This window comes from Labeo rohita, chromosome 25 (assembly GCF_022985175.1).
Source record: "Labeo rohita strain BAU-BD-2019 chromosome 25, IGBB_LRoh.1.0, whole genome shotgun sequence".
Taxonomy (NCBI): Eukaryota; Metazoa; Chordata; class Actinopteri; order Cypriniformes; family Cyprinidae; genus Labeo; species Labeo rohita.
The window spans coordinates 5,156,316-5,182,728 of record NC_066893.1 but is presented as its reverse complement, the minus strand read 5'-3'; the positions used below and the strand labels follow the sequence as shown (position 1 = coordinate 5,182,728).

The following is a 26,413-nucleotide window of genomic DNA, read 5'->3' as shown; positions in this document are numbered from 1 at the left end:
TTGGTTGGAAACATTTGTTTTATTTTCTTTTTTGAAAGAAGTCTCTTCTGCTCATCAAACTGCCTGTATTTGTTACAAAACACAGTAAAAACTATAATATTGTGAAATGTTATTACAATTTAAAACAACTGTTTTCTATTTGATTATACAGATGAGGTCAAAAGTTTACATACACCTTGCAGAATCTGCAAAATGTTAATTATTTTACCAAAATAAGAGGGATCATACAAAATGCATTTTTTTTTTATTTAGTACTGGCCTGAATAAGATCTCCCGACCCGTTCAAAAGTTTACATACACTTGATTCTTAATACTGTGTTGTTACCTGAATGATCCACAGCTGTGTTTTTGTTTAGTGATAGTTGTTCATGAGTCCCTTGTTTGTCCTGAACAGTTAAACTGCCTGTTCTTCAGAAAAATCCTTCAGGTCCCACAAATTCTGTGGTTTTTCAGCATTTTTGTGTATCTGAACCCTTTCCAACAATCACTGTATGATTTTGAGATCCATCTTTTCACACTGAGGACAACTGAGAGACTCATATGCAACTATTACAGAAGGTTCAAATGTTCACTGATTCTCCAGAAGGAAAAAGCTAGGGGGTGAAAACTTTTGAACAGAATGAAAATGTGTGCATTTTTTCTTATATTGGCTAAACATGATATTTTTTTCATTTAGTACTGCCCTTCAGAAGCTACAGAAGATACTTACATGTTTCCCAGAAGACAAAATAAGTTAAATTAACCCTGATTTTCAAAAGTTTTCACCCCCCTGCTCTTAATGCATCGTAATGCATTTTGGAGTTCAGTCAATGATGCTGACATGCATAGCCTTGGTTCGAGACATTCAGTTCACCATGAGACACTGCTGAGACGTCAGGTGATTTCAGATCACACGTTAACTCCTGTAACTCCATTCGTGACTCTGTGTGAATGGCAGACACAGCATGAACGAAACCAAATACCATCTTTCGACCTGCCCCAGTAAAAGCAGCCTTTACAGCCTGATGGATCATGGAAATTCCAAGCCTGAGACGTTTGGAACAGGAAACACTGGGATTTATAATTGAATCTTTATATTTTCAAAGTTTTTTTGTAGAAGGTGGGTGGTATGCGAGGGCTGCTTCTGATGTCTTTCTGCACCTGAAAAGTTGAGATTATGTGAAGCAGATAATTGTGTGCGCAGATGTAGCTGCCCTCCCTGGAATTCCTCCTGCTTCTCGGATTTCACCGCCATGTCAATGTACCCCAGTGTAGACACACACAGCACCGTCCATCCAACTGCCCCTCACCTCACCCAAACTCACACCACGACTTCAAAATGAGATTTTAAAATAAAACAATAAATCTCAGGAACTGTTTTCCTGCAATGAGCAGTACATTGTTTTATAAGTTAGGTTTTTGATTATTCAGATGTGATTTAGATTAAAAGAAACATTTTTACTGACATTCACTTTTTTCAACTTTTAAACTCAGGTGAAATCATAATTGGTACCATTTTGTGGTTTCTAGTTTTTTTTTTTTTTTTAATGGATTAGTTTGTGTATCTTTAGACAGAATATAATAAAGAAAGTTTGCATGTTTTTTTGTTTTGTTTTGTTTTGTTTTTGAGCATCATATTTGATACGTCAGGTTGGTTTTTATGGCTCATTTTCCATGATTTTCCAATATGCAATTTGGTGCAATTGTAGATATTTTTATGGCTAAAAAGTAAGATTAAATAAATCAATGAGATCTTTCTAGCAGACTACTTACATAAAATGCATTTAAATATCAATATTACTAAGACATATTGGGAGGTATCACTCTATACCTCCCAATATGTCTTTGTAAGATTATTCAAATGCTTAGTTTTATTATCAACGCTCTGTAGTTTTTTTTTTTTTTTTTTTTTTTGTGTGTGGAAACAAAACATATAATGCAATGCAATACAGTGATGATTGAAAGATGAACACATAAATATGCATCAAAATCATACACTAACATTCAAAAGTTTTTAAACAGCAAGATTTTTAATGTTTTTAAAGAACCAAGCCTGCAATAATTTGATCCAAAATACAACAAAACCAGCAATACTGTGAAATATTTTTATTATTTTAAAATAACTGCTTTCTATTTGAATATATTTTAAAATATAATTTATTCCTGTGATCAAAGCTACATTTTCAGCACCATTACTCCAGTCTTCAGTGTCACATGACCCTTCAGAAATCATTCTAATATGTTGATCTGCTGTTCAAGAAACATTTATTATAACTCTCAATATTTAAAACAGTTGAGCACATATTTTCAGGATTCAGATTGATGAATACAAACATCCAAAGATCAACATTTATTATAGAAATTACAGAAATTAATATTTTTATTTCGCAAGGATGCTTTAAATAGTAAAGTTTTAATAGTAAATTAATTAAATAATAATGTTATGTTTATAATGTTACAAAAGCTTTTTTTTTCTTAAATTTGAGATAAATTCTGTTCTTCTGAACTTTCTATTGATCAAAGAAACTTAAAAAATTCTACTCATCTGTTTTCAACATAATAATAATAATAATAATAATAATAATAATAAACATTTTTTTGAGCAGCAAATCAGAATGTTAGAATGATTTCTGATTTTGCTAAAAATTCAGCTTTGATCACAGGCATAAATTACATTTTAAAATACATCCAAATATTTTTTTTTTAATTTAAATAGTAAAAATATTTCACAATTGTACTGTTTTTTCTGTACTTTAGATCAAATAAATGCAGGCTTGGTGAGCAGAAGACACTTCTTTAAAAATATTACAAATTTTACTGCTCAAATACTTTTGACTGGTAGTGTATTTGATGCTCACATTTAACATAATTATTTTTAAAAAATGTATGGATACTCAAGTAAACCTAAGTTGCTTCCGTCCAATAAGTGTTCATCTCGAAATATTACTAACAATATAAAAGTAATTCATTTACTTTAAAAAAAACAAGCAAGATTTCACAGCAAAAATAGACAAAACATGACCTGAGGAAAAATGTTTTTACAACTAAAGTACATTAAAATCTCATTTACTTGCTAAAAAAGTATAAACTGTCATTTATATGACAGAAGGCATGTAGTAGATTGTGTACAACAGGTTTTTCGGCAGTTTTGATCATGATGATAATTTAGAGACCTATAACAGTAACAGTCGTGATACTTGTGAACGCTCATCAGAGACTGACGCGACGGTGAAGAAATTGCTAAATAAAGTCATTATTTTTTGTTTTCTTTGCACACAAAAAGTATTCTTATAACTTCGTAAAATTACGGTTGAACCACTGATGTCACGTAGATTATTTTTACAAAGTCCTTACTACATTTCTGGGTCTTGAACATTGAGCATTGTTGTCTATACAGAGTCAGAAAGCACTCGTATTTTAATCAATATCTTAATTTGCGTTCTGAAGAAGAACGAAGGTCTTACGGGTTTGGAACGACATGAGGGGAATGTAATTAATGACAGAAATTACACTTTTTGGGTAAACTACAATATTAAGAAATCAAAGTTTTTTATAAAGAAAACATTCATGTGTATGCAGCCCAAAATTAGCTGTCACTCAGTATAGGAAACCTAGTTTGTGACTGAATGCAAGTTTGTAGATGGTGTAAACTTATATTTATCAAAAATTAAGGGAAATAAAACATATTTGTTTGATGACTTGATGAATGCAGTCAACAAAGCAATGAAATTTTGTTCTCATTGTCTCGTTATTTTCCTTCTCCCTTTTATATTTGAGAGACTTAGAAAAAACGGTCTCTTTAATAAGACAGACTCTTTGGCAAACTTCACCAGTTCCCTCTATTTATCACTGCAGATTAGACTTGGAGAGAAATGAAGGCTGCTGTCGTGGCTAGCGTTTAAAAATAATAGCGTGTAAGGGTGTAACATCTACTAACTGTCGCACCTGCCGTAGACTTTGCCAAGTGAAGGAAATGAGCCAAACTTTTTACCATAAGATAATGCATATGTTTCTTAAAGGGCCAGCTCATGCAAAAAAAAAAAAATTTGTCATGGCGTTTCAAACCTGTACGGCTTTCCTTTTTGTGTGGAACACAAACTACTAAAAATAAATCTTAGAGTGTTTTGTTTTTCCTTACAATGAAATGTAGTTTTGGACCACACTGACTTTCACTGAATGGACAAAAACAGTAGAAACACTCTATCGAATGACATTTTTGAGTGAACTATCACTTTAAGTAGAAATATTTGAATATTTATTTAACTAATCCTATTTAAACATACAAAAAATGCATTTGAATCTGCAAATATGAGCGAATTCACAACTCTGACTAGCGTGGAAGACAAAGTAAAGACTAAAACCGCTAACAACTACGTTGTTTTCAGCTGTTTTCTTCTTTGCATAATTTTCCTTATATCAAGTTATATGATACTCTGAGAATCATTCATTTATTGTTCAAAAATTGTTCCACTCTCTGCTCCCATCCAGGCCATATTAGGTGAAAAAAAAAAGTGAGATGGGATGCTGTTATTCATCTTTGCTTTAAAGACGGAGTGGAAAATATTTCAGGAAAGCTGGTAGCAGTTACCGTGGGGAATTATTCTAAAAATAAGAGACGGCTCCCCCTCTTTTTCAACTTCTGTAGAGCCCACCTTGCTCATAACTCAAGCCAAAAGTCTCTTAAACGTCAGCAAATGACAGTTATTTATTCGCCTCTGTGCAGATTCCATGTTATACACACCTTAAGAATGGGGCCTCAGAGTGTTTGAAAGGTAAAACTCAAAGCGTCTGACTCTGGACGGATACAAAAAAATCAGCTCTGATTGCCAATCTACATGACTTCGGTCTCACATGTCACACAACTGTTCATTAGTGGTGCTTTCTAGGTCTTGCATCACTAGTACTATTGCTTATACTGAAGGTTAGTGATTTGTACAAATACAGGACACTTTTTGCATTGTGCCTAGGCGTTAGCTTGACAGAAATTAAATTAAAAATCCCGTTAACTTTCCGTGAAGGTGAAAGTTGACTTAAACTAGTCAGCAAGCATCTACAGATAAAAAGCTTGAGATTTAGCCCTATTTTCTGCCGCTTTCAAAATGAAAAGAACTGTTGCATGCTTTTTTGGTAAAAACAGTACTCATATTTGTGTATTTTAATTGAGCAGTGTGGTCAAGATTTATAAGTTCAAATGTTGATGCAGGCCAAGTCTTAAGTTCAAAACTGTTTTATTGTATTATTTGCAAATGTCTGATTTTGATTTGCCAAATACAAATTCCAAAATTACAGATGTTCACATAATTACGCCTCACTCACATAATGCTGTTGTATATATCTATTGCATATTTTAAAAGATAGTTCAGCCACAAATTAAAATGATGTCATTAATTACTCACCCTCATGTCGCTCCAAACCTGTAAGACCTTTGTTCATCTTCAGAACACAAATTAAGATATTTTTAATGAAACATAAGAGCTTTCTGACCCTCCACAGACAGAAATGGTGGTCTTGAAAGGTAGTAAGGACATCGTTAAAATAGTCCATGTGACATCAATGATTCAACCGTAATGTTATGAAGCTTCAAGAATACACTGTAAAAAAAAAAGAAAAGTAAGTGTTAGTGCTGCCCTAAAATTTTAAGTTTAGTCAACATGAAATGTTAAGTTGTACTATATGAAAATGTGGATATTTGCATTGAGTAAACTTAAAATTTTAGGGCAGCATGAATACTTACTTTAAGTTGTTTTTTACAGTGTACTTTTTGTGTGCAAAGAAAACAAAAATAATGACGTTATTTAAAGGGGTCATCAGATGCCCATTTTCCACAAGTTGATATGATTCTTTAGGGTCTTCATGAAAAGTCTAAAATATACTTTGGTTAAAAATTTTCAATGATTGTGTAAAACAACACTCTTTTTACCTTGTCAAAATGAGTTGTTCCTTTAAATGCAAATGAGCTCTGCTCGCCCGCCCCTCTCTTCTCTCTGTGGAGTGACAAGCTGCTCTGAGAGATTGTTTTCTTTAGCCGCATTGAACGTGTTCAGCTGTGAAACTTGTTAACTAGCACGGTATTAGGTAAGGTGATTGCAGAGATTTATAAACAAAACCTTATACTCCTGCTGTAGGTGAAACTGGATCACAAATGATTTGCGCGAATATAGATGCATTTATGTAGATCGGGAGGCACATTCCCTTCACAAACAAACGTAATCCACTGCATCTTCAGCGGCTCAGATGTCGGGAGTAAATGACGACCACTATGTTCATTATTACATCCAGCAACACAACACTTCAATCGCTCAATCAGAGATATTCTTGTCTAACTTACATCCCTGCTCCGACATCCAAACAATGGAGGTTGGACTGTTACAGCTGATTTAGGGTGGGTCTGAGGTAAGACGTTCATGTCAATCAACTATCGTGGGAGTGGCTTCTGTGGGTGTGACGCCACATCGACAGACATCTGAAAATGGCTCGATTTGAAAAAGGGGATATTATTTTTACAGATTAATTAAAAACCACTGCATGGATTTTTATCATTATAGGGTGGTTGTCTACACACACTGCCAACACACATTAACGTTCAAACAACATGTAAAAGTGAACTTAGCATCCGATGACCCCTTTAACAATTTCTTCTCTTCTGTGTCAGTCAACGTGTTTACATAATTAAAGACAGATTTTTCATTTCTGGGTGAACTATCCCTTTAAACATATAATAGCTCATTATAATGTGAAAAGCATTGTTTTTATGACATGTCATTACAAGTAAATATATTGTTTTACGTTTTAACATCTCGTTATTACAAGAAATATATTGTTTAAATAACATCTCATTATTACAACATAATTGAGTGGAAAAAATGGCTGAAAAAGTGGCAGCAATGCGGCATTGTACAAAATGAAAACATGAGTGAATTTTGATTCACTGTGTACTATTCATAATTCTTTGATGGGGATTGCAATAAAATATAATATTATAAAACAGACTTTCTAAAACTGTCGATCTATCGGTCTTAATTGTGGTATATTTGGTCAAATTTGGTTGCATACACTTTTAAAAAAATGTTTTTCTGTATTTTGACGTGTGCAGGTAGGAGGTAATATTAAGGTTTGTTATGAAACCTGTTCGGAGTCCTGATTTGGGAAACTTGGTTTAGTTGGTTTTCTAAATAATTGATCAGAAGCATGAATTCAGTTCGACCAATCATTTTTGAGCTGCAAAAGAATTAAAGGGATAGTTCATTAAAATTCAAAATTACCCCATGAATTACTTACCCTCAAGTCATCCAAGGTGTATATGACTACAAATACAATCTGAGTTATATTAAAAAATTGTCCTGGCTTTTCCAAGGTTTATAATGACAGTGAATGGGTGTTGAGAATCTGAACTCCAATAAAGTGCATCCATCCATCATAAAAAGCGCTCAACACAGCTCCGCAAAGTAATAAAGTCCTTCTGAAGTGAATCAATGTGTTTTTATAAGAAAAATATTCATATTTACAACTTTATAAACTGTAATCTCTAGCTTCCGGTAACTCCTGAGAACCAAGTGTAGTTTACAGCAAAGGAAAACCAGTCTCCACTTGACTTAGATCAAAATCCTCCAACATTAACTTTACAAATCCTCTATTTGTACTTATAATTTGTGACTGTGTTTTGTTTTGTTCTCACCTTTGTGTTTCAGCATTCGGCTTCGTCCTACGTCATCCGCTGGAACGCTGTTCTCTCGTAAATGTGAGTATGCCAAGTAGCTGAGGCTAGATTACAGTTTATAAAGTTGTAAATATGGATATTTTTTTATACAAATGCATCAGTTCATTTCAGAAAGCATTTATTAACCACCTGAAGCTGTGTGGAGCACTTTTTATGATGGATGGATGCACTTTATTGGAGTACAAAATCTCAACAGCCATTCACTGCCATTATAAAGCTTGGAAGAGCCAGGACATTTTTAATATAACTCCAGTTGAATTCGTCTGAAATAGAAAAGTCACACACAACTAGGATGACTTCAGGGTAAGTGAATCATGGAGCAATTGTCATATTTGAGAGAACTATCCCTTTAAGTCACAACAACGCAACACCACAAGATTTCCAGACCCTGCCTCTACTGAAACGCAGCAGAAAAGGAAACAAACAAAAACATTTCACTCACATTTTTAAGTGTGATTTGGGAAATTTTAAGGTTCGTATCTTGTCATCATATTTTGGTATGTGTGTATGTGAGTGCTTGCACACACCAAATTTAAGCAACTGAATTTATTAAGTCAAAAATGTATTTTGATTTTGACTGCAACAGTTTGGAAAGACAAAATAATTGACTGAAAGAGTGAAATTTAATTAGCCCTTTTCCAGTGATCTGCTTTATCCTCCAATTGCAAAATTTGACCTTGTCAATGTCTATTTATGACAATAAAATAAATCTGATTAATTAATTATTAAATAAACTTTATTTTCTTGGTTTTAAATTATTAACTTATTTATTTATTTTTGGTGCATATAGCAAATATAGGTCGAGTTTTCACACATAGACAAGGAGGAACAATCATTACTTGGAAACCTTCAAAATCTAAATATGTCTCCGTCTCTTTAAGTTTCTTTCAGTCATCATGTTGGACCAGACACAACTGTCAGCGAACCCAGTAAAAGACACAACTTGCCCAGACACTTCAGTAATGTCTCTCATCAACAAAGTGGACAAAGCTATTTGACAGACATCGCATGACCGAAGCCCGACATCACCAACCTGTTTAAAACCACTATCCGATTTCAAGGCCTAAATGTAAATAAACAGTGCTGAAAAGTTTACCTTTGGGTTTGCCCTGGGTCGACGGGGGCTCGTTTTACAGGCCTGCGCAACAACACACCATTTGGCCGCAGAGCGGCAACTCAGGAAAAACAATTATGTCCATTATCAACACACCGTCGACCAATAGCAGGCGAAAGCCGCGGCCACAGGCAGCTGCTGGGTCGCCTTACGAATCTGAGCCAACATGGTTGTCATTGTTATGCCACTGGGCATTATATACCACGATATGTCTGCGGTTACTTGGCAACCCGGGACAGCTGCATTGGCAGGAAGCTCAACATTTCTGTCTTAAAAGTGAGCCAATTAGAGAGGGGTTTGAGAGCACTCGACAAAATCAAGGCCGTCCTCTAGCGAGGTGGAAAAGGGATTAAAATCATGCGATCGTTTCGGTTAAACTGCTCACGGCATTACATAACACTCGCTGGGCCAAACAATGATCTAGGAAATCATAAAAGGCCTTTGTTTATGTCACATGATGAATATTATGTCCTTAGCTGATGGCATGCCCTTTCGCTCTAATCTAATTCTGTTCAGCTGTCTGGGACGCAGATTACCACTTTCACCTTTCAGCTCACACGCAAACTTGGAAGACACCAATGTGGGCGCAAACAATGCGGCCGCACAAAAAAAGCAGCGTGACTGTGTTGAGTAAATAGGGTTATTAATTGCTGGATTGTGCGTGGGTGACGAGGTGCTGTGAGAGTGTCTCGGCTCTGAGCGGTAGCCATGTTTAGAGACCAGCTGCCCACCCGCACAAGCTTCGCATGGCACGCCTGCTGCTCCGAAGCATGAGGGATCATAGCAAAGTCCCTTTGGTGAACATGTGAACCACACTTTTGGGGTCAAAAAAAATTTGCTATGTTTACACTATGAGTGTGAGTACTATCGGCAGCTTATTGACAAATGTGTTAAGAAACTTAATTACTAAAAGTAATGTGTTACAATGTTGTGTTACTCATCTTGGTAAACACAAATGAACTATTTACTAAGTAAACAAAATGCTTTTGGGGGCCAAAAAGTGCTACGTTTGCACTAAGAGTGTGAGTGCTAGTAGCAGCTTATTGACAAATGTATTAAGACACTTAACTACTAAAATTAATGTTGTACAATGTTGTGTTACTCATTTTGGTGAACATATATTATCCATTTACTGAATATATAAAATATCAAAACCAGTACGACATGCTTTTGAGGCCCAAAAAGTGCTATGTTCGCACTATGAGTGTGAGCACAAGCTTTGCACCAGTGTTGGGAAATGTGACTACTAAAAGTAATGTGTTACAGTAATGTGTTGCTTATTTTGGTGAACATACATTAACAATTTACTGAACATATAAAACAAAGGTGGTGCGACATGCTTTTGGGGCCCAGAAAGTACTACCTTTGCACTTATGTGTGAGTACTAGTAGCAGATTTTTGTCAATTGTGTTAACAACCTGAGCTACTAAAAGTAATGTGTTACAATGTTATGTTACTAATTTTAGTGAATAAATATTAACCATTTACTGAACGTATAAAATGTCAAAGCTGGTCTGACATGCTTTTAACCCCAGAAAGTGCTACATTTACACTATAAGTGTAAATACCAGTGGCAGCTTGTCACAAGATGTGTTAAGAAACTTAACTACTGAAAGTAATGTGTTACAATGTTGTGTTACTCATTTTGGTGAACATATATTATCCATTTACTGAATATATAAAATATCAAAACCAGTACAACAGCTTTTAAGGCCCAAAAAGTGCTATGTTTGCACTATGAGTGTGAGTACAAGCTTATTTGCACCAGTCTTGGGGAAGTGTGACTACTAAAAGTAATGTGTTACAATGATGTTACTCATTTTAGTGAACACATTATTAACCATTTACTGAATGTATGAAATGTCAAAGCTGGTCTGACATGCTTTTAACCCCAGAAAGTGCTACATTTGCACTATAAGTGTAAATACCAGTGGCAGCTTGTCACAAGATGTGTTAAGAAACTTAACTACTGAAAATAATGTGTTACAATGTTGTGTTACTCATTTTGGTGAACATAAATGAACTATTTACTAGGTATGTAAATTGTCAAAGCTGGTCTGACAAGCTTTTGGGGCCCAAAAAGTGTTACATTTGCACTATGAGTGTGAGTGCTAGTGGCAGCTTATTGCCAAATGTGTTAAGAAACTTAACTACTAAAATTAATGTTGTACAATGTTGTTTTACTCATTTTGGTGAACATATATTATCCATTTACTGAATATATAAAATATCAAAACCAGTACGGAATGCTTTTGAGGCCCAAAAAGTGCTATGTTTGCACTATGAGTGTGAGTACAAGCTTATTTGCACCAGTCTTGGGGAAGTGTGACTACTAAAAGTAATGTGTTACAATGATGTTACTCATTGTAGTGAACACATTATTAACCATTTACTGAACGTATGAAATGTCAAAGCTGGTCCGACATGCTTTTAACCCCAGAAAGTGCTACATTTGCACTATGAGTGTAAATACTAGTGGCAGCTTGTCACAAAATGTGTTAAGAAACTTAGCTACTGAAAGTATCGTGTTACAATGTTGTGTTACTCATTTTGGTGAACATAAATTAACAATTTACTATGTATATAAAATGTCAAAGCTGGTCCGACATGCTTTTGGGGGTCAAAAAGTGTTACATTTGCACTATGAGTGTGAGTACAAGCTTATTCGCACCAGTGTTGGGAAATGTGACTACTAAAAGTAATGTGTTACAATGATGTGTTGCTCATTTTGGTGAGCATATATTAACAATTTACTTAACATATAAACATCAAAGGTGGTTCAACATGCTTTTGGGGCCCAGAAAGTACTACATTTGCACTGTGAGTGTGAGTACTAGTAGCAGCTTTTTGTCAAATGTGTTATAAAACTGAGCTACTAAAATTAATGTGTTACAATGTCATGTTACTCATTTTGGTGAACACATATTGATCATTTGCTGAATAAATAAAATGTCAAAGCCGGTTCGACATGCTTTTAAGCCCCAGAAAGTGCTACATCTGCACTATGAGTGTAAATGCTAGTGGCAGCTTGTCGCAAAATGTGTCAAGAAACTTAACTACTGAAAGTAACGTGTTACAATGTTGTGTTACTCATTTTGGTGAACATAAATCAACCATTTACTGAACATATGAAATGTCAAAGCAGTTCTGTTTTCAAGGCTCGGAAAGTGCTACATTTGCACTATGAGTGTAAATACTAGTGGCAGCTTGTCACAAAATGTGTTAAGAAACTTAACTACTGAAAGTAATGTGTTACAATGTTGTGTTACTCATTTTGGTAAACATATATTAATTATTTACTGAACACATAACATGATAAAGCTGGTCTGACGTGCTTTTAGGGACCAAAAAGTGCTATGTTTGCACTTGAGGTGTGAGCACTAGTTGTAGCTTATTGCCACCAGTGTTGAGAAACCTGACTACTAAAAGTAATGTGTCACAATGTTGTGTTACTCAGTTGGGTGAACACATTAACTATTTACTTAACATACAAAATCTCAAAGCTGATCCAACACACTTTTGGGGCCCAAAAAGTGTTACGATTGCACTATGAGTGTAAGTACTAGTGGCAGCTTATTGATGTTAAAGGTGTTAAGAAACGTAATTACTAAAAGTAATGTGTCACAATGTTGTGTTACTTGTTTTGGTGAACATATTAACCATTTACTGAATGTATAAAATGTCAAAGCTGGTCCAACATGCTTTTGAGGTCAAAAAAGTGCTATGTTTACACTATGAGTGTAAGACCTAGTGGCAGCTTATTGACAAATGTGTTAAGAAACTTAACCACTAACAATAATGTGTTACAATGTTGTGTTACTCATTTTGGTGAACATATAATGTATATTATATAAAATATAATATACATATAAAATGTCAAAATGCTGGTCCAAATACTCATCTTGGTGAACATACATTAACCATTTACTGAACATATACAATGTCAAAGCCAGTCCAACATGCTTTTAAGGCCCAAAAAGTGCAACATTTGCACTATGGGTGAGTACTAGTGGCAGCTTTTTGGCAAAATGTGTTAAGAAACTTAACTACTAAAAGTAATGTGTTATAATGTTGTGTTACTCATTTTGGTGAACATCTATTAACCATTTACTGAACATATACAATGTCAAAGCCTGTCCAGCATGCTTTTGGGGCCAAAAAGTGCTATGTTTGCACTATGAGTGTAAGACCTAGTGGCAGCTTATTGACAAACGTGTTAAGAAACTTAACCACTAACAGTAATGTGTTACAGTGTTGTGTTACTTATCTTGGTGAACATATATTACCATTTAGTGATGCTTTTGTGCCCCAAAAAGTGCTACATTTGCACTATGAGTGTGATAACTAGTGGCAACTTATTGACAAATATGTTAAGAAACTTAACTACTAAAATAATGTTTTTTAATGTTGTGTTACTCATTTTAAAAAATAACTTATTAGGTGTGTCATTACTTTTAATGGAAATCAACACATTCATTTCTCATTTAAACAGGAATCAATCTTGAATGTTACATTTAAGACAAATTGGCATTATTTATTTATTTATTAATTTGATTTTATTTCTTTTTAAACTTTTTTTTTTTCATGGACAGCAGCTGTATGCTACAGAGTGGAAAGCTACAAAATACTATTGGAATCCATTGAAATACCTGGTTTATTTGTTTTAGGTGAAATACACTGAAATACACTGTTTGTTTTGTTTTTACCAGCAGTAATCTGAAAGCTCCAGCTTGGAACTGCAACAAGTACTATTGGAATCCACTGAAATACACTGTTTTATTTAGTTTTGTTTCGTTATGTTTTTACCAGCAGTAATTTTAAAGCAATTGCATACTGTATGTCAATAGCTATGTTTCCATCCATCTAGTTTTATGCCCATTTTGGGAAATTGCATTTAAAAAAGACGCAGGATGGAATCCACAAGATGTGCACAAATAAAAAATAATAATAATAATAACTGAATGAAAAAAACGTAAGCACTCAATTGAGGCAGATACATTTTTTATCGTATAAGAAAACATGTGCAAAAAAATAAAATGGAAACACATTTACTGAAAAAATTCCTCGATGCACATAAAAAAACAGTCATGTGCGCAAAAAGTGGAGTAACCAGTGGACCAATCTTGTTGACCAGCATCTGAAATATTGAAAGTTTAGATGAAAACACTTTCTACAACTACAGTAAGCATCATGCTCTCACATACTACAACACTTTGTACAATGCTTGTGTGCGTTAAAGGAGAAGTCCACTTTCAAAACAAAGATTCACATATAATGTACTCACCCCCTTATCATCCAATATGTTCATGTCTTTCTTTCTTCAGTCGTAAAGAAATTATGTTTTTCGAGGAAAACATTTATGCATTTTTCTTTATATAATGGACTGGTATGGTGCCCCGATTTTGAACTTCCAAAAGGCAGTTTAAATGTGGCTTTAAACGATCCCAAATGCAGTTACAAACAATCCCAGCCAAGGAAGGTCTTATCCAGCGAAATGATCGGTTATTTTCATTAAAAAATATTTTTTTAAATACTTTTTAATCTCAAATGCTCATCTTGTCTTGCTCTCCCTGAACTCTGTGTATTCTGGCTCAAGACAGTTAGGGTATTTAGAAAAACTCCGACCGTTGAAGTTGAAGGAGAACATGAGATGGGAGTTTTTCGACATACCCTAAACTGTCATGAACCAGAAAAGAAAACAGTCCAGGCAGAGTAAGACAAGACGAGCGTTTGACATTAAGAAGTATATAATTATATTATTTTTATTAAAATAACCGATCGTTATGCTAGATAAGACCCTTCTTTCTCGGCTGGGATCATTTACAACCGCATTTGGGATCGTTTGAAGCTGCATTTAAACTGCATTTTGGAAGTTCAAAATCGGGGCACCATATCAGTCCATTATATAGAGAAAAATGCTGAAATGTTTCCCTCAAAAAACATAATTTCTTTACGACTAAAGAAAGAAAGACATGAATATCTTGGATGACAAGGGGTTGAGTACATTATATGTGACTTTTTGTTTTGAAAGAGTATTTCTCCTTTAAATATACACAAAATACTCAACTACATCTGGTATGACCGTTTATGCTAAAAACAATATTAAATTTGTTGGGCGCTCTTGCCTTTTTATTGCCTCTACATTAAAAAAAAAGCTCCAGATCCATAATATGGCTAGACTGCTGCTTCTATCTTGTTTCACTGAAATGAACTAGACGTTGTTACTTTTAGCTAATAAATCTAAATGAGTGAATCATTTAGATCAATGTTCAAAGTTGGTTAGTTGATTAATTTAATAAGCACTTTATGGACCACACTTTGCGAACTCGTTTGAAAGTGATTAATGAAGTGCTGCAGTGATGGATAGTGACAGGACCTCCCATCTTTACACAGGTAATCTGGAGGTCTTTCTGAGGAGCTCTTCGTCACCTCCCTGACCTTTCAGATTCTTAGAATACCACGTTTAGCCAGATGGTCAGTTCTAGGAAGAGTCTTGATGGTTTCAAACTTCCTTCACATGTCAATAATGACGCATGCATCTGGGAAGCTTAAATTTTATTGCTTTTCCAGCTAAAGGGACTGACACATTGCTATACAGGAGGTTGACAGCGATTCTTGTTTGTGCATATCAATGAATAAATACTTCACTAAACTACTTAAAAAAAACATGCTGCATTTCAAGACAGAATCACTCTCTGCCATATTCAGTGAGTTCATTTAAACCACCAACTCAAAAATTTATTTGCACATATTTTCATGATGTACACTTATTTCACAATAACTACTGCAAGACTAAACTCGTTGAAAATTTGAAGTGGTTTGAATGCATTACGCATGTGTACATAAACATCTCCCACCCTGCCTCGAATCAAGCTATCAGCCAGACATAAACACAATGGTTATTTAAATCTTCCTGAGATTGTTTGCTTAATTAACTCTCGATATAAACATCAGGCATCTGCTGACAAATACCAGTGGGTTCAGGCTCAAGTCCGATGTCCTTTGTTTTGCAATCTTTCACCAAGCAGAAGTAACCATCCGTATTGTGTTACGCTCTCTATGTACAGTAGAGCCCCGTGATCTCAGGCCCGAGGCAGTTTTGAATTGTGTACATAGTCACAAATGAATGTGTGTTTGGACTGGTCAACAAAGTGTGAAAGGGCAGCGTGGCCAAATTTGGCTAAGGAGGTGACAGTTAGTGACACGGAGCTCCTCTTTGCTTACCTGAGGATCCCAGGAAGTAGCGTTCTAAAACTGATCCGAAGCCAGAAGGGTTGTCCCTAAGGTCGCTGACTGTGAAGGGCTGCATGGAAATGTTGGCATCGTTTATCGGCCAGTTGGGCGCATGGACGCTGGCACCGCCGTACCATGAAATATTCACCATGGAGAAACAGTCCTGAGAGAGAAAGAGGGTGACTACGCTTAAAATGTATTGTTATGGTTCATCTATACCACAGGAAAACAATCGTTCACCGCAAGTTAAAGTGAGTTCCTTCATATAGATTGTATAAGGTTTTCATTTGTGCGCAAAATCTGGACATCCAGCTAAGACGCTTTTGGCGAACATAATGCATGAAAACAGGTGCAGAATACCTTCAAGTCAAAGGATTGGACTGAACAAAGTGTTCTTAGGCTTAAATCTAAAATAACAGACGACAGAGCATTACTGAGGTAGGAAATGAAGGGATTAAGCTCGCAAACTTCCGAACTGCATTAGGTCTTTGTTGAACAAAGAAAGACCTTGTCTTATCGGATATCTGCGAAATGTATCTTTGTGGCCATTATAGTCTGGTGAACTTTAAACCCTGCTTTAAAAACGTTTTGGCAGGTCTAAATGCAAAGTAAACACATTTTTATGAATAACAATACAAGCCCCATAAAAACGAATAAGTCAAATAAAAGCCACTAATAAATAACACATAAAAAAGGTTAAAGCTAAATGCAAGCAAAGAGCTATTCAGATGTTTATTCTTGTGTAACACTGTGAAACAAGAAACCGTTAAATAATCGTTTGTATACACTTCGTTAGGACTTGAAACCCCCAAAGGAAGCCAAAACAAAAATACTAAGATCTATTATCTATCTAAGAAGTATACATTTAGGGCTATGTCTTAATTGGGATTTCAAACATAGCTTTGAAAAATAAATTAAAATAGCCAGGGCAAGTATTTCTATCTAGCGATAAATAAACCGTAGCGAACAAAAATCGCGGCAACTGTAGCGAGTACTTATCCTTAGGATGGTCACTGACAAAACAAACACATTAGCACTTGACACTTGCGTATTATAAATATTCTATAAAAAATGTAGTGTTTTGTTTAACAGTTTTTAGGTTAATGTGTGATAGCTGCGATTATTTGATTTCTGCGCGAATAATGTTCGCACCATACAGAGTTTTGCTGATTCTTGAATTTTTTGAATAAAAATTCTACACCTTGCAAGATTCTTCAAAAACGAATACGATTATTTGTGTTTTAAAAGAGAATACGAGTTATTTTGTGGAACTTAAAAAGGTTCCTCAGTGACGTCAGTCTGTAAAACATTTTTGGTTCTTTTTGGAACGTTTCAAAAGTGTTCTAAACTAAAAGTTCTAACTGCATTTTACCTTCAGGTCCACATGGCAGTGAATTGGAGTCCAGGTTACACTGTAGCACTCAGTATCCGAGTCCTCATCTGATTCCAAAGATATCTTCACCTCTGCGACCGAATCCCAAGTGTAGCAGAACTCGGTTTTGTTAAGCCAGCACATGTTCCTCACGAACGGAACCTCAATATCGGTGTTCCCCACGTTCTCCACGTCTATCTCCGCAAAAGTCTTGTCCTCTGTCAGTGTCTGTATGACCAGAGTTTGCGTCCGTCTCTCCCAAATAAGCCCACTAAAGCTCCCCTTCAGGATCCAGTTTTTGTTGGGCTGATCCACAACTTGCCAATAAATGATCCCAATTGTCATGACAAAAAAGACAGCAACTCCCAAGCAAGCGATAGCCCCTTTCCAGGTCTCGTTCATCTCTTTCAACCCCGTGTCCCATGTCACCTCTGGGATTGGACTTGGGTTCCTGTTGCGAGTGTGTGGCATGATGATTTCACAAAGAAGACGAAGTCGAAGAAAAAACGATCTAATCGCAAGTGATGATAAAAAGTAACAGTCTCTCTGCTAAAACATGCAGAATCGTCATCATGTCACGGTCCTCCGCGCGTTCGATTGTCCGTGAACGTCAATTTTTGAATTGGATCTAATTGCGTTGTTGCGCGCACCGGCCGCCGGTCATCAACGGATCCAGGTCAGGTTCTCCAAACAGAATCATTCCAGAATAAATCAGAAAAGTAATGCATGCTGCTTCCAGTGCTTAAAGCATTGATCGCAGAAGAGTGAGCAGCCTTACCCGGGTTTGGCAGCAATGCCTACAAATAGCTCCTCAGCGGCTTATTTGCTTGGCCTGCACTTTTGCGCGCTGCTGTGACGTAACTCCATACTGCTTCTTCAGAAAGGTACGAGAGAAAATGATTAGGCGAGCTTAACGATTACCGGGGCCCCCGGTCAGGAGCCGGACAGGGCGCAGTGTACGGAGAATCTCCCATTCTCACTATGAGTGCACGCGCTTGGCATTTGGAGACGCGCGTGCAGAGCGATGGACTCGCATACATGCATCAGCACTGCGCACAATGTTTCTGCGTCCTGTAACTGTTTAAGCAGGTGCGGGAACCATTACCCGCAAACTCCAATTCTTTTTGATCTAATATTCGACTGAAATTTCAGCTTAATATATGCAAAATTGCACATTGCACTGCATCTGCATCATGACGCACTTGTGCGTTGCATCGTACGTATGCAATTGTATTATGTTTAATTGTACAATTGTATGTATTCCTAAATTGTGTTGTACTATATCATTATATTATATTGTGTGTGTTTATTGTATTTTGTGGACTTTTTATGGGCCAATGACAAATAAAATGTCCGGGATGGTGGGGAAAAAATCGGCTAGTTTGAATAAGTGACAAGCCCACAGACAAGTTTACTCTTTGTGTTTAATTAAAAAACAAACAAACAAACAAACACAAACATTATTAACATTTTTTAAACTTACCACAATGACAAACAAGTTATTTAGATTTTAAAAAAAAAGAAAGAAAGAAAGAAAGAAAGAAACACACTGAATTAAAACAAAAAATATATATTTTTATGGAACTGTGTCTATTTTATGTCCTGCCACATGCATACTGGTTTCACTGCTTTTCTGAATATTTTACATTAAAAAAATATTATTAGCATATTACAAACTTACTGGAAAAGTAACTGCCAACATTTTTAAAATATATTTCAAGAAAATGTAATATAATCCAATTTGGAGTACTCAATTTGTGGCGTCTGATAACATAATCCAGATTAAATGCAATCAGTGTGTCTTCACTATCTGCTCAAAACAAAAATACATGAACTGAGAATTTCAACAACAACAAAAAATCTTTGTGCAGAAATGTTTATCATTACAAGACTTGTAATTTCATTCGAGCATGCCCAAACCTTTAACTAATAATGTAGTCTGGATACTTTATGACATTGAACATGTTGAATGTATCAGTGTAAGTGTGATTCTCTAGAGCAGCAGATATGAAGCACAAGCAATGGGAATCCCCTCATGACTTATGACATGATTAATGACAGGACAACGTGGATGACGGGAGATGCCACCTATGGAATCTCATCTGTCAACAGCCATTGTGTTGGGCTTACCATGTGCTGCATCTGTCCCTATGTCTATCTATCTATCTATCTATCTATCTATCTATCTATAATCTATATATCTATTTATCTATCTTTATCTATATCTATATCTATCTATCATTCTGTCTATATGTCTGTCTGTCTATACCTATCTACCTACCTACCTATCTACCTATCTATCTATCTGTCTATCTATTTCAACCTGTCTGTCTGTGGTTCTATCTCGGTCTATATATCGAGTTTGTCGTTCTATCTATATGTTTGTCTGTCTGTCTGTCTATTAGTCTGTGGTTCTATATCTGTATTTTGTCATTCTACCTAGTTTATCTATCTATCTATATCTATATCTATCATTCTGTCTATATGTCTGTCTGTCTATACCTACCTACCTACCTATCTACCTAACTGTCTACCTATCTGTCTATCTATTTCAACCTGTCTGTCTGTGGTTCTATCTCGGTCTATATATTGAGTTTGTCGTTCTATCTATATGTTTGTCTGTTTGTCTGTCTGTCTGTCTGTGGTTCTATATCTGTAGTTTGTCATTCTACCTAGTTTATCTATCTGTCTGTCTTTCTATCTATCTATCTGTCCATTTATCTATCTAAATCTATCTATTTGTCTGTCGTTCTATCAATCTGTTTATTTATCTATCAGTCTGTCATTCTATCTCTGTCTATCTGGTTTGTCATTCTATCTATCTATCTCTCTATCTCTCTATATGTCTGTCTCAACCCGTCTGTGGTTCTTTCTCAGTCTATATATCGAGTTTGTCGTTTCTATCTATATGTCTGTCTGTCTATTAGTCTGTGGTTCTGTCTCTGTAGTTTGTCATTCTACCTAGTTTATCTATCTATCTATCTATCTATCTATCTATTTATCTATCTATTAATCTATCTATATCTATATCTATCTATCATTCTGTCTATATGTCTGTCTGTCTGTCTACCTACCTACCTACCTACCTACCTACTTATGTATCTCAGAAAACTCCTGAGAAAGGACTTGTGATAGTTAAGCAGTGATGTGTTGAAGCGGCTGATAGCCTAAATGCCTTGAAGATTAGTTGCGACTGGCTCAGATTCTGTAAGTCAGCCCTTTTGCACCTCAGGATTCTGCTGGCAGGGCTGTGGTCATTGGATAAGGCTGTGGGAACCTCACCTTGGCTGTTCACTCTTCTCCAATAATCACATAACCACTAGACGACTTCACCTATCAGCTGACTACTGACTGCCCCCCTTTTCCTTTCACTCTTCTGACTTTCTCATTTCGATTAATGTTCAGATTTGGACACAAAAATCTGTTCCAGAACGGCAGATAAGGATTGCCAGTTGCATCTTCTGCACTTCCCTGCAAATGTGTGTGTGTGTGTGTGTGGGTTACGTGTTTGTGACTAAGCCAAGTTCAACTTTACAGTGGCCTTGGCTCAGGGTCAGAGTTGAGCGTGCTTTGGGGCCATGTCCAAAGGAAGAGTCTCAATTTACACATCAACTATACGACTCCGTTGAGAAGTGCTATAAATAACAGCTTGAATGATTGGTGGCTGGCTCCGCTTTCCACAGACTGTGAGCATGGAGCGTGAAAAACAAACGGTAGTATATATAGTGAATAATTCAGCGAATGGCACTAAACTTTGATACTGTTTTATCATACGTAATTGGTATATTCACACAGTGGGGTCCAAAGGTCAGAGATCACTGGCAAAAAATGTTTCTCTTTCACATTTTTTAGTTTCAATCATATTACCTGCAGAACAATTATTTTATTTTATTTATTTATTTATTTATTAGAATTATTTCTACCTGTTGCACCTAAATAAAATAAAATAAAAATCAATAAACAACACTTTCCATTTTAAAGGAGATTATCAGCGGTAAAATAGTTTTATTTGATTTTTGCATTTATTTATTTCTCTATTTTGCACTTAAACACATAAAACAAAACTTAATAAAAATAAATACATTTTTCATTTTAAACTATATTATCAGCAGTACAATTATTTTATTTCATTATTTGTGCATTTATTTTCTTCTTTTGTGCAAATAAATAAAAAATAAATAATTTCAATATGTTTAATTGTTGTTTATTTATTTTTATTTCCATATCTTGCACTTTAATAAAACAATAAAATAACGGAAATAAATAGAACAACACTTTACATTGCAAATAACTTGTTTTGCATTTGAAATAATATTATCAGCAGTATATATATATATATATATATATATATGTATTTTTTTATTTCCGTTTAACACTAATAAAACAAATGTAAATGCTCCATGCTTACTTGATGTTTATTTATTTCCAACCTGTTGCGATTAAATAAAACTCTAAAATAAAATAGAAATAATAACAATATTTATCATTGCAAATAAATAAATAATACAACTATTTTAGCAGTAAAGTTACTTTATTTACTTTTTTTGTATTAATTTCTCTGTTTTGCACTAATAAAAATTAAACAATGTAATTAAAATTGTAACGAAGCGGAGATGAGACGAGGATCTATGTGCAAGAGTTTATTGTACATCCAAAGAAAACAACAAATTATCCAGAACGGGGAACCCTTAGAATCCAGGCAAGAACAGGGAGCAACCATCACAGACATTAAACAACTGACAAAATACAGGGGAAAGACAAGGACTATTTATACACAGGGTGAGGTAATGATCTAATTGGTAACCGGGGTAACTGATGAGGGAGTGGGTGTGGTTCAATGAAGATCCATGGCAACAAACAAGGGAACAGAGGTACAGGGAAGCAGGGAACAATAAGACACAAAAACTACAAAATAAAAGTCCTTAAACACGAATACAGAAGACAAAGACCAGGCACATGACATAACCCCCCCTCAAAAGAGTGGCTTCCAGACGCTCCAAACAGAAATACCAGTCCAGGAAGGGGGAGGAGCTCAGGCAGAACTGGGGAAGGGATGGAGGGCCAGGTCCATGTAAGGGGAGATAAACAAGGGACTGAAGCAGAGCAAGAGGCCAGGGTGGAGTCGGCCAGATGGGAGGAGCTGAGGACCACCAGATCATGAGAGAAGACCTCCACGGCGGAGCAGGCGGTACCCAGCAGGGCGGAGCAGGAGGCTCAGGAGCCCTCCAGGGCGGAGCCGGAGGCAGAGCAGGTGGCACTAGAGCCCTCCAGGGTGGAGCCGGAGGCAGAGCAGGCGGCGCTAGAGCCCTCCAGGGCGGAGCCGGAGGCAGAACAGGTGGCACTAGAGCCCTCCAGGGCGGAGCCGGAGGCAGAACAGACGGCGCTACAGCCCTCCAGGTCGGAGCCGGAGGCAGAGCCAGCGACACTAGAGCCCCCAAGGGCAGAGCCGGAGGCACAACAGCCCTCCCAGGCGGAACAGGAGGCGGAACAGGAGGCGGAGCAGGAGGCGGAGCAGGAGGCGCAGCAGCCCTGCGGGGCGGAACAGGAATCTGCATCACGCTCTGGGACCTGGGGAGAGCAGGGACAGAGGAGGCAGACAGAATAGAGGGAGAAGGCGCAGCAGCCCTCCAGGGCGGAACAGGAGGCGGAGCAACCCTCCGGGCGGAACAGGAGGCGGAGCAGCCCTCCGGGCGGAACAGGAGGCGGAGCAGCCCTCCGGGGCGGAACAGGAGGCGGAGCAGCCCTCCGGGCGGAACAGGAGGCGGAGCAGCCCTCCGGGCGGAACAGGAGGCTGCGTCATCGACTGGGACCTGGGGAGAACAGTGACAGAGGATGTAGACAGGGAAAAGGGAGAAGCAGAGAGTTTGGTGGTTAACGCCCCCTCCGTAAGAGGTTCTACGGCTGGCGCCGACACCTCTGGAGGCATTGGCGCAGCTTCTCCGACGGGGAAGGCCTCTGGAGCAGACTTGAGACCAGACGGGGCCTCTGGGGCAGACTTGAGACCAGACGAGAGCTCTGGTGCAGGCTTGTGATCAGACGAGAGCTCAGAGGCTGACCTGTGAACAGGCGTGACCTCAGGAGCACAGTGTGTAGCCCACACACACCACATGGCCACTGCCATTAAGGGAAGAGCAGCAGCGATAACGTCACTTGGCTTGTGAAGATCTGCTGTAACGTGGCTTGACTCGGGAACAACATGGCTTGACTCAGGAACAACATGGCTTGACTCAGGAACAACATGGCTTGACTCAGGAACAACATGGCTTGACTCAGGAACAACATGGCTTGACTCAGGAACAACATGGCTTGACTCGGGAACAACATGGCTTGACTCGGGAACAACATGGCTTGACTCGGGAACAACATGGCTTGACTCGGGAACAACATTGACTTGGCTTGACTCGTGGGGAACAACTGCTGTAGCTTGACTCGGCCCTGTAGCTTGACTTGAATCAGGGGTAGCTGCCGCAACAAGAGGGAGCGCCATCTTAGCTGTCCGTACAGCCATTAGGGGTGAGTCCAACACGTGGGTCATCATGTGGCGTGACTTGGAGACAGCGACCATCTTGTGGACTGGCTTTGGCGTGGCGGCCATCTTTGCGACAGGCTCTGGCGTGGCGGCCATCTTTGCGACAGGCTCTGGCGTGGCGGCCATCTTTGCGACAGGCTCTGGCGTGGCGGCCATCTTTGCGACAGGCTCTGGCGTGGCGGCCATCTTTGCGACAGGCTCTGGCGTGGCGGCCATCTTTGCGACTGGCTCTGGCGTGGCGGCCATCTTTGCGACAGGCTCTGGAGTGGCGACCATGCTGTGAATTACCCTTTCTACTTCCTTAACAGAAAAAGGGGATTCACAGAACAGCAAAACAAAGTCTATATACTGTGACAGGGTCCAGCTGGGGTCCTCATCCGGTAAGTTTAAACTAACCTCTGGATCGAGTCCACTCCAGAAACAGTCCTTTATTTTGGTGTCATCTCCAGGCACTAGCTGGCTGTAATAAAGGAACTCCTCCACATAATATTCGATCGGTCGGCCGTTTTGAAAAATTGAGCAAAGAGTGCTCAGAGGGTCGCGATAAACTCCTGCTAGATCCATAGTAGGTCAGTTGTTCTGTAACGAAGCGGAGATGAGACGAGGATCTATGTGCAAGAGTTTATTGTACATCCAAAGAAAACAACAAATTATCCAGAACGGGGAACCCTTAGAATCCAGGCAAGAACAGGGAGCAACCATCACAGACATTAAACAACTGACAAAATACAGGGGAAAGACAAGGACTATTTATACACAGGGTGAGGTAATGATCTAATTGGTAACCGGGGTAACTGATGAGGGAGTGGGTGTGGTTCAATGAAGATCCATGGCAACAAACAAGGGAACAGAGGTACAGGGAAGCAGGGAACAATAAGACACAAAAACTACAAAATAAAAGTCCTTAAACACGAATACAGAAGACAAAGACCAGGCACATGACAAAAATAAATAAATGTTCCATGCTTATTGGTTGTTTATTTATTTTCATCTGGTGCAATTAAATAAAACAATAAAATAGAAATAAATAAAACAACTCTTTACATTGTAAATAACTTTTTTTTTCTTCATTTGAAGTAATATTATCAGCAGTAAAAAGGATTTTATTTTTTACTTTTTTTGTGTTTATTTTTTTCCCTGTTATACACTTAAACAAATTAAATTATTTAAATAAATCAATAAATAAATCCGTGCTTACTTGTTGTTTGTTTCTTTTTATCTGGTGCAATTAAATAAAACGATAAAATAAAATAGAAATAAATATAACAACATTTGTCATTGTAAATAAATAAAACAACCTTTTTTTGCATATGAAATTATATTATCAGCAGAAGTTATTTTATTTACTTTTTTGTATTTATTGCATTTAACCAAATAAAATAATTTAAATAAATAAATAAAACATTTTATCTTAAATAATATTATCAGCAGTACTACTTGTATTTATTTATTTCCCCATTTTGGACAAATAAAACAATGTAATTAAAATGATAAATGAATTAAATAAATGAATACATAAAGAAAATTTTCCATGTTTATTTGTTGTTTATTTTTTTCTATCTGTTGCACTAAAAACAAACAACAAAATAAAATTAAATTAAACAACATTTTACATTGTAAATAACGCATACTTATATGTATGATATATAAATATGTATTATATATAAATAAATATAAGCAGTCAGTATCTGGTGTGACCACCATTTGCCTCACCATTTTCCACTTCTCTTCAAAGGCTGTGCGATGTTGCTGGATATTGGCATGAACTGGAACACGCTGTCGTATACGCCGATCCAGAGCATCCCAAACATGCTCAATGGGTGACATGTCCGGTAAGTATGCTGGCCATGTAAGAACTGGGATGTTTTCAGCTTCCGGGAATTCTGTACCGATCCTTGTAACATGGGGCCGTGCATTATCATGCTGCAACAAGAGGTGATGGTCGTGGATGAATGGCACAACAATGGACCTCAGCATCTCGTCACAGTATCTCTGAGCATTCAAAATGCCATCAATAAAATGCACCTGTGTTCGTTGCCCATAACATACGCCTGCCCATACAATAACCCCACCGCCACCATGGGCCACTCAATCCACAACGCTTACATCAACAAACCGCTCACCCACACAACGCCATACACGCTGTCTGCCATCTGCCCTTTACAAAGAAAACCAGGATTCATCCATGAAGAGAACACCTTTCCAAAGTGCCAGACGCCATCGAATGTGAGCATTTGCCCACTTAAGATGGTTACGACGACGAACTGCAGTCAGGTCGAGACCCTGATGAGGACGATGAGCATGCAGATGAGCTTCCCTGAGACTGTTTCTGACAGTTTGTGCAGAAATTCTTTGGTTATGCAAACCGATTGTTGCAGCAGCTGTCGGGGTGGCTGGTCTCAGACGATCTTGGAGGTGAAGATGCTGGATGTGGAGGTCCTGGGCTGGTGTGGTTACACGTGGTCTGCG

At 37.4% G+C, this 26,413-nt stretch overlaps 1 protein-coding gene across 2 annotated transcripts in view; it reads right to left on the bottom strand.

Moving 5' to 3' along the window:
• si:ch211-236l14.4 (SITS-binding protein) overlaps positions 1–18,446 on the bottom strand; it is a 59,104-nt gene extending 40,658 nt beyond the window's left edge. Inside the window, exons 1-2 of one of the 2 annotated variants that reach the window (XM_051100126.1) lie at positions 17,416–18,446; positions 16,035–16,206 (exon numbers count right to left, since the gene is read on the bottom strand). In XM_051100126.1, coding sequence (XP_050956083.1) covers positions 16,035–16,206; positions 17,416–17,886 — 643 coding nt within the window. In that variant the 5' untranslated portion in view covers positions 17,887–18,446. The remainder of the gene's footprint in view (positions 1–16,034; positions 16,207–17,415) is intronic. The other variant, XM_051100125.1, reaches the window with a different exon arrangement.
• Positions 18,447–26,413: the final 7,967 nt, after the last annotated feature.